The sequence below is a fragment of the Schistocerca gregaria genome, chromosome 3 (assembly GCF_023897955.1).
Source record: "Schistocerca gregaria isolate iqSchGreg1 chromosome 3, iqSchGreg1.2, whole genome shotgun sequence".
In the NCBI taxonomy this organism is placed as follows: Eukaryota; Metazoa; Arthropoda; class Insecta; order Orthoptera; family Acrididae; genus Schistocerca; species Schistocerca gregaria.
Window position 1 is genome coordinate 149,438,149 of NC_064922.1, and position 15,654 is coordinate 149,453,802.

General features: G+C 38.0%; 1 protein-coding gene across 11 annotated transcripts in view; it reads left to right on the forward strand.

The window, feature by feature from the left end:
* LOC126356163 (pericentriolar material 1 protein-like) overlaps nucleotides 1-15,654 on the forward strand; it is a 382,055-nt gene that overhangs the window by 363,324 nt on the left and 3,077 nt on the right. For all 11 annotated transcript variants that reach the window (XM_050006912.1, XM_050006916.1, XM_050006913.1 and 8 more), the window contains one exon: nucleotides 6,861-6,936. In XM_050006912.1, coding sequence (XP_049862869.1) covers nucleotides 6,861-6,936 — 76 coding nt within the window. The remainder of the gene's footprint in view (nucleotides 1-6,860; nucleotides 6,937-15,654) is intronic.

Consider the following 15,654-nt stretch of genomic DNA (forward strand, 5'->3'; position numbering starts at 1 on the left):
TTAGGCCAAATAAATACTGAAGAAAGAAACTTCAAACATTGATACTGGTTTAACAATAAAAATATTATCCATGATTGCTTGACACTTCACACAGGGAACAGCTTTTTTAAAAATTTCAGTTTCTTTTAGTACAAGTGGCAAAATTTATGTTGCTTGGAGGACAAAAAATATATATTTAGGCCAAATAAATACTGAAGAAAGAAACTTCAAACATTGATACTGGTTTAACGATAAAAATATTATCCATGATTGCTTGACAGTTCACATAGGAAACAGCTTCTTTTAAAAAATACAGGCTTTTAACTATTCAAATGAAACTGAATGAAATGTCAGTTGGTCCACTGTAGCTGTATTTATTCAGGTCACCCGTCGGGGGCGGTCCTCGATCTCTGGGAACGCATCTTTCTCTCCAGGCTGAGTGCAGGGTTCCAAGTGCCTGACTAAGTTTAAGGCCGCTGCCTTTATTAATTAGATGGTCCTGTAGTCGGATTCCGATGGCGTCTTTAGTAACACAGTCCCAGAAGGAGGGGGATTGACAGAGTATTTTTGTTTTTTCATAGTCCATAGTATGGCCAGTCTTTATACAATGGTCAGCCACGGCTGATTTAGTGGCCTGGCATAATTCGGTATGGCGCTTGTGTTTGTGGCACCTCTCTTCTACAGTGTGCACTGTCTCCCCAATGTATGATTTTCTGCACTGACAGAGAATTTAATAAACGCCTGGTTTTCAAAGGCATAGGTCATCTTTCACTGAACCCAGTAGAGTGAAGGTTTTTGTAGGGGGTTGGAATACACATTTCACATTGTGTTTCACCAGGATTCTACCAATTTTACTTGAGGTGTTTCCTACAAACGGAATGCACGCCAATGACTTGTGTTCTTCTGTTTCTTCTCCTTGTTCTCTTGGCGCAGTCTGTCTGAGTGTGTGTCTTATTTGCTTCTGGTTGTACCCATTTTTCCGAAATGTTGTCTTGAGGTGCTGCAGTTCTGCTGGAAGGCTCTCCTGGTTACAGATCAATCGTGCCCTGTGAACAACTGTGCGCAAAACGCCTTCACGCTGGGAGTTGTGGTGGCAACTGAAGGTATATAGGTACAAATCAGTGTGTGTAGGTTTTCTGTATACACTGTGTCCCAGCTTGCCGTCAGGTTCCTGTTTCACCAGGATGTCAAGAAATGGTAGGGCACCATCCTGCTCCACCTCCATCGTGAATTGTATGTTGGGGTGCAGCAAGTTGAGGTGTTTGAGAAATTCATTTAAGCTGTCCCATCCATGTGACCAAACAACGAACATGTCATCCATGTAGCAGAAGAAACAAGTTGGTTTTTGTTTGGCTTGTTCTGGTGCCGCCTTCTCGAAATTCTCCATAAGAAAATTGGCTACAACCGGTGAAAACGGGCATCCCATGGTGACGCCATCTGTCTGTTCATAATTATTTCCGTCGAACAGAAAGTATGTTGAGGTGAGCACGAACTCGAAGAGCCTTGTTAGGTTGTTGTTGAATTTCTTGCTTATGAGCTCGATGGATTCTTTCAGTGGTACCCTAGTGAAGAGGGACACTGCGTCAAAGCTCACTAACAAGTCGCTATCCTGGAGCCGAAGTTCTTGTGTACGTTGCACAAAGCGGATGGAATTGCGGATATGGTGTTCGCATTTTCCCAGAAATGGACTAAAGAGACCCGTCAGGTGTTGGGGCACTTCATGGGTTGCTGCTCCAATGTTGCTGACCACTGGACGCATAGATATCCCATCCTTGTGGACCTTTGGTAGCCGCAAGTGGTCGAAGTTTGACAGTTTTTCCATCAAAGGTACTGCGAAGAAGTTCAACGGTTCTTCTTTGAAGGCGACTTGTCAGGTCACTGCGTCATCGAGAAGTACTGTAGCATTGCCTCTGTCAGCAGGCAAGACCACCAACTCAGGATCGCTGCGTAACTCGCAGATGGCCGCTCTCTCCTCCTTCGAGATGTTCTGTTTCAGTGGTGTGGCCCTGGTGAGTGCACAGCACGTTTCACGACATATTTATTCTGCTTCATTGGCTGGCAGAGTGTAGGTGGCCTGCTCCACACTGCTTATAATGTCCACAGTCGATAGAACTGGACAGAAAGATGCGGTCCCAGAGATCGAGGGCCACCCCCAACAGCGGCAGCAGGGAGACTGCAGACCCCAGTTCAGACCCAGGCCCCGCTTCCCCCACCACCTCCAGTAGCTGCCGCACCGGCCGCACCAAAGACATCAGGAGAGGAACGGTGGAGGGGGTAATGGCTAGTATATATATGGGGTGCAGAGAGGAACAGCACAGCATTCGTCAGGAACCACCTGAAGATGGCAGCGTGTATGTCTGCCGAAATATTGTGGAGAAATTACGACGCTACCCAGTAGGATACCCAAGAACTGTTCAAATTGGAAATATGCCGGGTAAACTTCAGATCGCAATCATGATGTCATATTTCATTAATTCCAACACTACTCACAGAAAATTTTGCACCAGTGTCCACATATATCACAGAAAGAACCTGCAAAATTATATCATTGTATGACATATAGTTCAGGAGATATTATGTCATAAACATTGAGGTGCCAGAAAAACTAGCTTTTCTTAAAATGGACAACAAATCAACCGGTCTATAATCACCCATTGTTTGATAATGGGTCATATAAATAAAACACAGAATGTACTTCATTCTTGTAATTTCAGAGGACACACTCAGGTTTGCATGAGTATACATCACCTAAGAATATTGTCGCTTGAGTGAAAGAGTAGGGAAAGTTGCTCGATGTGAAGAACATTCTTTGATTTCAAATGAATGAAACTAGAAAAATTTCTCCATTTCTCAAAGTGAGCTCAGTGGCATACTTTGAGTGAAGTAAGTTCTGTTGGCATTAAGTTTTACAGAGTTTCTTTTAGTACAAGTGGCAAAATTTATGTTGCTTGGAGGACAAAAAATATATATTTAGGCCAAATAAATACTGAAGAAAGAAACTTCAAACATTGATACTGGTTTAACAACAAAAATATTATCCATGATTGCTTGACACTTCACACAGGAAACAGCTTTTTTTAAAAAAATACAGGCTTTTAACTATTCAAATGAAACTGAATGAAATGTCAGTTGGTCCACTGTAGCTGTATTTATTCAGGTCACTTATAAACCCACACAATTGGATGGCAGCCACAGCACACACTTCACAGGATGCTCATAGCTTATGTTGTCAGCTGCTATGTTGGTGGCAAATACACATGAGCATGTCGGCTTTTGTCACTAATAACGTGTATGAGGGGCATTTTGTTGCTTGACATAGACTGACAAGAGCATATTTTAATAGGAATGTGTGTAGTTCGCAATATAGCACAGACTTGACTTTCATGATTGACAATGGTCTTTTTATCATTTGAAGATGGTTTTTTATCAGTTGTGAAGTGCTGAAATTTTTACCTATCCATGCCAATTGTTACACCGTGGCATTCTGTAACCTATGACATAGCACTTATATACACCGTAAGATGCAACTCAAAAGTTGCAAAACTGGTTTGTTAGATTTATAAGTGATCTGACTAAATACAGCTACAGCGGTCCATTGGACATTTCATTCAGTTTCAGTGTAATAGTTTTAACAGCCGTATTTTAAAAAGCTGTTCACTGTATGAAGTGTTAAGCAGTAGTGTATAACTATTTTACCAGTGGTTGCCCCAGTTTTAAAATTATCTATAATAAAAATATTACTTTGCTGGTGAACTTCCTTCCCAAAAATCATGAAAGAAGATGTGCAACCTTTCAAGAAAGTGAAAACATTTTTGTACTTTTTAGCAGACCAAAGTCTTCAGACTAGTGTATGAGAAGACTTAAGTATCCACCACACAACTGTGTCATTAACATTTTCAGTTTTCATCATCATGTTTTCTCATAGCATAAACCTTATATTTTGCTATGTTAGAAATAAGTAGCCAGATCAGAAAAATTAATAATTGATTTATTACAAACATAGCTATCTGTTTCTTGTAATGAAACTGCAAGGCCTACCACTTAAGTATTTGAGCAGATCAGTTTGTGTCATATTTAACAAAAACTATCTCATGTTAGAAAACTCCGACAGAGTTTTGGTTTGGAGTAGACGAGAATGTGATTCTTAAGATTTTGCTTGCATAAAGCATTCACGTACTTCAGTAATAAAAAAGTTTCCCACATGGCGAAAATTCGATGCATTATCAGAAAATGCATTTTTGTAAACTGTCCATAATTGTCTTAATAATCTGTTGCTACACATAAAAGTAAAATCAAAACATAGTGCAAATCTTCCAGAACACATTGATGTCAGTTCCATATTATCACATTGAATAGTTTGCCTGTTTGAGTGAGTTGAATGAAATGTGAGATTAAGTGTGTGTTCTGTGCTGAACATGGCTGACAACACATGTCTAGAACCTTCTTAAGGAGGGGAGGAGGTAGTAACAAGGAACTCCTGCACAAGAGAATATGCTTCAAAATTTTTATTCATTTGAATCAGAGAAGTTTGTCACAGAATGTTCTTTTGCTCTAAGAACCTTCTCCACACAATTGTTCCCTTTTTTTATTCGTACAACCCAATGACACAATTAGCAACCTCCAACAAACTTTAAACATAATTTAAGTTGATTTTGACTTTTTCATTAGTCTATGGGTGAATAATCCAAAACTAATAAAAATCAATACAATTAGGATTTTCCAGTTTCAGCCATCAAGTTTTTAAAAGCTTCTTGTCAAATATTTTACTCATTAACTCATTTGTAAAGTAATGAGACATTTGAAACTTTTTTATACATGAAGTTAGATTCTTTAGGTGGTAATATGGTTACTCCCAGAACGTAAACTTGCAGTTTCTATAATTTTCTGTCACAAATGTCAAGAGACCGTCCAAATTGAATATCCTTACATAAAATTTGTGAGGGGTAAGTTGTCACTTATTTATTTATTTGTTTTGAGTACCTGTTGGTCATTTTCATTAGTATGTCATCCATGCCTTAAAACTTTTTAAAATATCTACCAGAATAATTATACTGAACAATACATGCACAAACACAAGATCATGTGCCTATGAAGGTTTTTGTGGTGTGTCAGTGCAATAAAATCTTCACAGGTTACTTTTCATACATGATCACAGAGTGACCACAATGTTTTGCTAAGGTTACTCTTTCTTTCCTTCCTTCTTTTGACTTCACCAGAAGATGGAAGGAGCGGAGAAGATTAAAGGTCATGTGTGTAAATCTATGTGAGCTTAATTATTATTGCTGCCAGTTAGCTATTTATTAACACTCTTGGTTGTCAGTAAGTTTTATACTGGTATGCAGAAGTCATTTCATAGAGAAACATGATTTTAGTCATGGACTGAAAATCATTGTATGTTGTCTATCCCACACCATATATAGGTACAAAAGCAAAGTTAAAGATTGATTATAGATCAAGGAAGCTGTGAGTTCAGGGATATGATTTGTGCAGTAAAGTAAGCAAAGTAAAGAGATTACAATAAAAATTTTATTTGTCCCATAGATTCACAGCAAGGAGATCCTCAAAAATGTAGAACATGTTATAAAACAAGAACACATAATTATTTACAACAACAAAAAAGGGTATGCTAATGTCACTTCCTAAGCAAAATGTCCCTCATGGATGTGGAAAAATTCAAAAATCTCAGTTGAAAATATATTTAAAATCCAATAACAAACTTGTCACGAAACATCTGTCTCTATACTCAGCAAACCATTATAATGTGCATATCAGTGTACAATACAGTGAGGTGTACATGATAATTCTTAGGCTATCATCAAACAGAAAATCAGTTTACAATTTCTTTTACACTGATCACATTACTGCACTGAAAAATTTGCAAAAGTAAGATTTATTTGAAGTAATTGATGTTATTACATCAATTAGTTTTAGCAGTAAATTTGCTGTTGGAGTAGGAGTGCGCCACCAGCAAATCCTGCAAACTCATTTTATTAGTATGAATATTAAGAAAACCACACAGCTGTTATTTTAGGAGCATTTATTTAGCCACAACCACTTTCATTCTGTATGAACATCCTCAGCTGACATAGTGGCAGAAATGTGCCATTGTCATCATTTAAAATTCGTAATCCACAGTAAAACACTGAAACATACATGCTGGAATAGGGCAAGTACAATGTTTCACTTGGTGTAAGTGCAGTCAGCTGTATGTATTGGGTGCAGAACAATATGCAGCTATCCCTGTCCTACTCAACATGTACTGCTGGTTGTGCTTTTACAAAGAACAATCAACACAGTGATACAAAGTATTTTTTATATTCCAAAGTGTATCTTTCAATGTTTTATAGTGGGATTAAGCATTTTTAATCATAACCCTGCCACATTTCTGTCACTTTGTCATCTGAAGATGTTGTATAGAAAGAAACAGGTCATGGCTTTAATATATACTTAAAATAACAGCTGTCATGGTTTTCTTAACATTCATATCAAACAGCTGTGTAAGCAAAATGTGATAAACATTACTTTATAAGTAGTTCAGCTTTTTGAAGCTGCTGGGAATTTACTGGACATGTGTGTTTCTGAATAATGGTCACCATTCTGGTCAAAAGCAAATGACTTTAAATCTTTATGAAGATTACTTTTTTTTATTTCTGATATTAATACTGGGAAATCTTGAAAATGACTTACCAAAGAATTATTATGTTCTGAAAAATGTGTACATAATTTATTTCAAAAAGTAACTTGCAATGTTCAGCATCCAGTTTTTACTTTGAGGTCCCAAAATCTGTACAGTTAATTAATGAGCATTCCATTGTGTTCAATGTTAAAAATGTTAAGTATTTCTAAATGCTGAATCGTATTACAATATTCTATTGTTTCAGGCCGAGGCCCAGTGGGAGATGGATCAGTCTTTAGACCAAATTCCATCTCGACTTCTTAACAACATTCATGGTGTTGGTATGTACTTAATAAACATATAATTATCATATATATTATTTCTTCAGTTAAGCTAAGAGTAATTGTAGCTTCTCAAAATATGGGGACCATCTGATTGTGATGAGGGAGTTGGTTTCAATGCTCATATACACAAGAAAGTTTTAAAATTACAAGAAAACAGTTTCGTTGTTGAGTAATTATCTGTTCCAAATACTATTGATAGACAAACATAAAAGTAAAAGAGGGAATATAAACTTTTTCATTTGTGTCTACTGGCAGTACTTGGAATTCCACTTGCTTAAAGTTAGTATTCGGCACCCATTTGTTTTTCCTTATAACATTACATTTTTCTCAAACAAATTTTCATTTCGGTAGTAGAAGATTTGTGAAGATGTCAGTTTTTTAGCCAAGGCATTCCTCTGGCTAAAAATGAAAAACAACTATTTCATCAAGACAAGATGAACAAATTAAAAAAATAGTCTTGAAGTGACACCTTGATCTCCTTACAGTTACTTTGTAGCAGCATGTCATTCTCTCTCACAGTTGCAAATGTTCTGTTCTTCCAGTTTTAGTAGCAAATTTGTTTCATAAATTTGAAAGGACTTTGTTGCACAGCAGACTGAAGATCAATGATAGAACCATCACACTTTTTTTACAACTTCAGTGAAACTCCTTTATGCTCAGATATTACATGTTCCATGATTGACAGCCAATTATGATGCTTCATTTTCAGTATTTTACCTAATAGAAGTAAAAATGATATATCACACAAAAAAGAATGTAAAGCTACCCTCAACCTAAAAAGTTGGATTGAGAAGTGCTGTACTGCTATTAGTATGGTTCTGTTGGACACCTGACCACCAAAACGTATGACTCATCCAGTTGGATTGAACCTTACATCTTTGGATTTGTAGCCAGTCAGTTACCCACTAGTGCACCAATTACACCATAACGGACAACAAAATAAAGCAACTTTTACTATAAGCATTACAAATTGGTACCCCCCTCAAGATAGTTAATGTTGCTAAAATCTTAACACTGAAACAAATAGTAAGAAAAGGATGTAAACATCATTGCTTATTCAGGAATGTAAACTATGAGAGAGACAAAGACAGACCATGGCTCTGCTTTCAAAAGAGCTAAGATGTGTTACATTAAAAGAATTTGGATAATGCAAAAGGTAGCATAAAATGGCTGCCAGCAGTTCTTCAAGATAATCTGTGTGTTTCAGTTATGTTGCACCACTGGTGATCAGTATATTGATTATCACCTTTTTGAATCCATAACTATCATTCAGTCTCATTATTGATTCTTCTATATTCTCTTAATGGTGAGAAAGGTCCATTTTTCTGTGTAATTGCTTATTTTGTTTGTATATACCCACAAGATATTTTGGCAACTTGTATCATACTGAAATTGTGTGAGCTCACCAGTAATAATACTGCTTGTCGGCAGTTACAGACTCTTTTTCTGTATTTACATTCATGATTGCCATTATTTACAACCACAATTCTATCAAGTGTTGACTGTAATTTAATCGGTGGAATTCTTGTAGAGGAGACTGAATGGTGGTGTGGTGTGGATACAGCTTTGTTTAATGAGTGGCATAAGCCACTGTGTAGAATTCAGCTGTTTTTCTACTGTGTTGTGATACTGTGCACACTCTTTAACATGGCCAGTTGTTGTGGCGTGGGGTAGCATCAGAAGATGCAAGCCTCACTCTGAACATTGACTGCCATGGGAGAGCAGAGCAGTGCCAGTAGAGTAAGTGTCCTCGATACAGCGCAAACACCCAAACTATGCTTTGTAGCAAGTGACTATGAAATCAGAGTGACACATACAACTAACATACGTTTAAATGTTTTGTGTGATTTGATATTTAAAACTGAACTCACCCTCAGTGATGAAGATTTTATTACAAATTATATATCAGCAATATGAACACATTATTCTACAACTGCTACTACAGTGCTGCTGCTGGTGGAGATCAGTCATGTTTGATGTCTGAGATTGGCAGCAGTTGGTTGAAATGTGGCCTACAATCAAACCCTTATTCTGCCTTCAGTGTCTCGTTTAAAGAGGTCATCGATTTGCTGTGAAACTGGATTTCAAGAATTACTCTAATAATGTACACTATACTCTTTTTAATTAACTTTGACTTTTTCCACATTTATTGTAACCAATCAGACTAATGACGACTGGTTCCAGTTCTTATACAAAAAATTGTTTACAGGTAGTCAGTTTCACAATCCCATCACACAGTATGACAGTGGCAGACACAGTGCACTTCCGAACCCCTGAGGATAGTTGGGCTGCAAATGTTGTATATGGTCCCAGACCTAGATACTGACACTGGGGCGGAGATAACATCATAGTTAGTCCCACACATGTTCTATCAGGGACAGATCTGGGGATCTTACTGGCCACAAGGGTATCTCGTCATCACACACACAGTTCATTGCCATGTGTGGACAGGACAAGTGTTATCCTATTGAAAAATGGTACTACAATACTGTTGTTTGAGAAGTAACATAAGAGGATGCAGGATGTTTTTGATGTACCATTGTTACGACAAGAGGCCCATCAATGACTACCAGCCATGGCTTTTAAGTCATACCCAGTGGCTCCCCATAGTGTGAGGCCAAGAGTAACATTGCTTTCCAAAACATTGGAAAACTGAGACCTCTCCCTAAGCTGCTGCCATACTTACCACTGACGATTGCTTACAGTATCATAGAACAATGATTCATTGCTAAACACCATTTGATGCTATTCATCAGCAGTACATGCTTCCCAATCACAGCAACACTCAAAACACAGCCATTTAGTGTTGCGGTGTTATTGGCACTACAGGTGAGATGACCAATGGTGCAGGATGATACAGAATGTTGCAGGGAGTTCATTACCCATTCTTGGAGGGCAGGTGCATGCATATGTGACCAGAACCTTGTTTATGAGTATGCCTACCCTCACATTCCCATGCAGTCCAACATCAGGCCCTGCCAGACCTCGGTTTGTATCACTTCTTGTCTTCAGGTATAGTGTTCACAAATTATTACATCATCAGTATGTAGTGCTGACTGAATCACAGAAGATTCATCTATGCAGTGTTGTACACCATACATCCTCCTTTGTCCATGCAGAGGAGACTCGCACAGTTCATGTGGATTTTCCATACGGTAGTCAAAATGCATTATTTTTGTGCATTTACATCCTCATTAAGATGGAACTACACTTTGTCAGACCAAAACCAATCATTGAGCTCCCTTCCCTCCTCAATAAGGCATTACAAATGAACTACTGACAGGTAGCCACCCATGAACAGTACGTGTTCTGTTTGAATGGATGCTTATGCACTTGCTCACATTTGTGTGCACTGCCAATGGTGAGACCAGATTGCCTGGATAGGTGCTGCACAGACTTCATAGAACTTGATGAGTATGCAGCTTACACACAGATCAACTTTTCTGATGTCAACTGATTTTGGCAATGATTGCCACATTTCCTTTCTTTTGAAACTTTTCATGTTGCCACCAGATGGTGAAGTTGAATGCATGGTTACTATAGTTTTCTGTGAAGACATTTTGATTCACTGCATAACTGACACATGTAATGTATTTAATGACAATGAATGCTCCCTGTCGTGAAGTATAGCCAGTTTCTTCCTCACTGAAACAAGGATCATACCTGCAACAAATAAGAAACATTCATTTAAAAGGCTGTGTTACTTTTTGAACACACTCAGTTAACTACAATGCTTTATCAATGCAGTTATTTCTGGAATTATTTTGTTATTTTTCATTTGTTGTTTGAGGTTTCAGAAAAGTTTTATAGCAGGGAAGTTATTGTGCACCCTGAAGTAATAAATTGATTACACAAGTCTCAAAATTACTGGTAGCTTATTAGCATTACACCTGTATAAAAAGGCACCCATGTATCTGAGACTAGAATATCCTATGAATCCTGGTAAACTTAGCTCAAGATATGGAAACAGTTCTGTTACTGATTCTAAAAAATATGAGATGTCTTTCAACATTAATTACAGTATAGTTGTGATTACGCCACCAGTGAAACTAGGAGCTGTCGTTTTTTTCACAGTGCAATCACTCACTGTTCAAAACATTGTTCCTCTGCTTTCTGAGTGTTCCCAAAAAAGTATTTGTGGGAAGTAAGAGCAGAAATCAGCTGCCAGTAACTTAGAAATGTTAATACCAATAATAAATTAGAAGGGATAGGAAGTGTAGGAGCACTTGAAGTGTAAAATTTGTGGTAGTCTACTTTCATATTTCTTTCTACACCAACTCTTTTTTTGTTCATAATTTTACTTTGCTGGGGTATTTTAGCCACAATTTCACTGACAGAACAAGAAGTCAAAATAGCAAGAAAAGTTTGCCTATAAATATTGAAATAAAATGAATGCAGTTTTGACTGAAATCATAATTTGATGATTGTGCATCATGAACAATAAATCTGTTGCCTTCAGGAGACATAACTTTCACAAGCTATTAAACTTTCAGTCTGTGCTAGATGTACCTGTGAGTTTCGTTGGACCAGGTATCATATAGATAAATAATTGGCTGACTGAATTTTTTCCTGTTCAGATGTACCTGCTGCAGTATTGGAACCCTCTACCAGCATTTTCCTATATCTGTAGCCAAAAGATATTGGAATTCTACCTGTTGAACAGTAGTCCCCCATAAATAAGAATCTTACTGGTTTGGCACATTTGCAAAATTCCGAAAAATGTCCAGATCAAAAACAGTTTTATTTCCACTAACAATTTCACTTAATGACTCAACTGTTATCCTTTATTACAGGTTTGTATTCACTGTACTTTTGCTCATATTAGTACTATCTGAATGATTTAGAGTGAAATACTACATGAGTTGCCTGTTATAATGTGCAGTGTTAAAATATTGTGTCTTGTCTGGAGTTCTTTGTACGATTGTGAAGATACTTGTCACGTTCTAAATGAGTCTCTTCATTCAGCTATGTGTCATGGACCTGAGTCATTGTGACTCACCAACAAAAAAACTACACAGGACAGGAAATCCAAAGTACTCTCACAAACTACCGACACTTCCAAATAGCAAACACATACACAAAACACAGGCAGGCAAAGCTGTACCAACAGTCTTGGGAATCAAGTTCAGTGAAGTCCCAAAACAAAGTTAGTGACAGGCATGTATTGAATATAGTAAGATGTAAAATTCAAATGTTTATTCTCCTCCTCCATTTTTCTTTATTTGCTTTGACATACATTAGTGAATTAAGCATATTTTTTAGACAGCCTCATAATACTTGCTTATAATTGCTACACAGTCTATAAAACATACTAGTCTGGAAAAAGGGAAATTAATTTCAGAAATTTACAGTGTGAAACTAAGCAGCAGATCACCTTTGTTTCTGTTTTATGAGTTACTAACAGCCTCTAAAACATCTACTTAAAGAGGGTCATTGTTGACTCTTCAGCACATACAGGGTGTTTCAGAAATACTTTTGCTAACTTTTGGGACAGTTTCCTTACACCAAACAAAGAAAAAATGTCTAGTAAACATGGGCTCTAAAAAAAGCCATGAGCAATTGTTCATTTTCGATTCTGTGAAACACATCTATTCTGCCGCAAGCTCTTTGCTTGCCATATTTTGGGTGGAGGTAGTACGGACCAAAACAAGAATAAAATGTCCAGTAAACATGGGCTCCAAAATGCATACCTTATAGGCTATGAGCACTCATTCAACTTCACCATGGTGAAATACATTTCTTTTATTGAGCAGGTGCTCAATCTCTTAAGGTACACATTGTAGAGCCCATGTTTACAGGACTTTTTTTTCTTGTTTTGGTCCATACTACCTCTTCTCGAAATATGGAAAGCAAAGAGCTTGCAGTGGAAGAAATATGTTTTACCATACTGAAAATGAACAAGTGATCATAGCTCTTAAGATATGCATTTTAGAGCTCGTGTTTATTAGACTTTTTTTTCCTTGTTTTGGTGTAAGGAACCAGTCCCCCAAGCTTGTAAAAGTCTTTTTGAAACACCCTGTATATTTTATCTATCAAGATCCATACAGACAAAAAGAAATAAGCTTTCTGTCTTACCTTTACTTAATGAAGTTTTATCTTTTTGTTGGGTCTCTTTCACACTATGTGGTACCCTTGACAGCAGTTACAGTTCACTTCCATTGGTATCAACAGTAACCTGTACATTAAATCCAAATTTGTGTCACACCTTATGAATTTTTGAAGAGAACATATAATTTGAAGGTACCAAATAACACTTAAAGATTGTTATGAAAAATATAATTAAAAGGATAGATTGCTACTCACCATATTGTTGAGATGTCGAGTAGCTGACAGGTACAACAAAAAGATTGCTTAACAATTGAGCTTTTGACCAAGAGGCCTTCTTCTAAAGTAGACAAAACACACACACACACACATTCATGCAAGCACAACTCACACAGACACATGATCACAGTCTCTGGCTATCAAGGCCGGACTGCAGGCAACTACGCATAAAGGGAGATGCAAATCTGGGTGGTGGAGGTAAGGAATTATGCAAGTGAGAACTCTCCCGGCAATATATCCAGTAACCCCCATGGCCTTAAGTTTCATTAGTCACTATTCCCTTCCCTGCTCCCACTCCAGCACTACACAGTTCTCTATTCCATCAATGTGCCCAGTCTTTTTACTTCTCTCCTTTTCAGCTCTCTTCCCACACCACCCCCAGACTAACCTCGCAACTGCACCTAGCTGCCCAACCCTGTCCCCACATCCTTGTATGCCCCCAGAAGCAGCACATTACCACTGCCCACCCCTACATTGCTCTCTCTGCCCTTCCCTGCCCCGGCCTCATCCTTACCTCATCACCCAGATTGCTTCTCCCATCACGCGCAGTTATTCACGTCCAGCCTTGGTGGGCAGAGACAGTGGTCAGTGTTGTGTGGGGGGGGGGGGGGGGGGGGGGGGCTTTGGAAGAAGGCCTTTTGGCCAAAAGCTCACTTGTTTACAGGCCTTTTTGTTGTGCATGCCTGCAATTCGACATCTCCACTATATGGTAGGTGGCAATCTATCCTTTTCATAATACTGTCATTATTCCATCCTGGATTTTCCATTATTTGTTATGAAAAATATAATTGTACAAGTGAATATCATAATCAAACAAACATAAATATTTAAAGGTAAACCGTTAGTTTCAAAATGATTGACATGTATTCTGTTAGTACTTTGTCCTGATTACAAGAACTGTGTGGGGCGAAAAAAATTAACCAATATAATTATCGTTATCCTTTCTGTTAAAGAAACTCAAAATTCTGATAAATTATACTGCTACGATATGAATGAAGAACATTAAATAAAATAATCAATGAAAGAAACTTGAATATAATGGGGGTGAGGCTTTGCTAGATGATAATGCAATATTCAGGGTTCACAGATGAAACAAAATTAAAAAGGCAGAAGTGACGTCCTTCTTTTTGAGGGGGTGCGAGGGGAGGTTTACATGAAGATAAGAAAGAGAAATGTGTACACACATGTAAAAATAGATGTAGCAAAGTAATTAAGAAATTGCATTACATCACAAATATCGAAGAGTTGTAGGTTGAAGTGAACTCACTGAAAAATCTACATGGATTTGTTAAACTTGGAACATTTGTTCTTATTAAGGGAGATGCTAGATGGAAAGATCATATTGACCACATAGTTACAGCAGTGAATCATTTGGAGGTAGTTACAGCTGGAGGGGAGGAGGGGGGGGGGGACATCATTTTGCACTTTCACACTTCCATACTGTAAAGTGCAGTATTAAAAACTCAGGGTGGATGTTGTCTGAATATCACAAATGAATTATAGTTCAAGTAAGACTGCTTTTATCCACTATAGTGAAATAATTAATCTCATTGCATGTAATACTTTGTCCATGTAGCTGACATTTGATTCCACAAACTATATTGAGGTGACAAAAGCTATGGGATACCTCTTATATTGTGTTGGATGTCCTGCCTGGCATAGTGCAGCAACCCAACATGGCATGGACTCAACAAATCGTTGGAAGTTCTGTGCAGGCTGCCTCTATAGCCATCCATAATTCCAAAAGTGTTGCCGGTATATGATTTCATACATGAACTGACCTCTTGATTATGTCCTATAAATGTTCAGTGGGATTCATGTACGTGATCTGAGTGGCCACAACATTTGCTTGAATTGTCCAGAATGTTCTTCAAACCAATCACAAACAATTGTGGCCTGCTAACACGGCGCATTTTCATTAATAAAATTTCCATTGTTGTTTGGGAACATGAAGTCCATGACTGACTGTCGATGGTCTCCAAGTAGCCGAACATAACCATTTCCAGTTAATGCTCGGTTCAATTGGACTACAGGACCCATTCCATTCTATGTAACCACAGCCTACACCATTATGGAGCCACCACCAGCATGAACAGTGGCTTTTTGACAACTTGGGCCCATGGCTTTGTGGGGTCTGTACCATCTACATCTATATCCATACTCTGCAAGCCACCTGACGGTGTGTGGCGGAGGGTACTTTGAGTACCTCTATCGGTTCTCCCTTCTATTCCAATCTCGTATTGTTCGTGGAAAGAAATATTGTCGGTATGCCTCTGTGTGGGCTTGACTCCTCGGTGAAGGTATGTTGTCAAAACTTCAACAAAAGCCCGTACCGAGCTACTGAGCATCTCTCCTGCAGAGTATTCCACTGGAGTTTATCTATCATCTCCG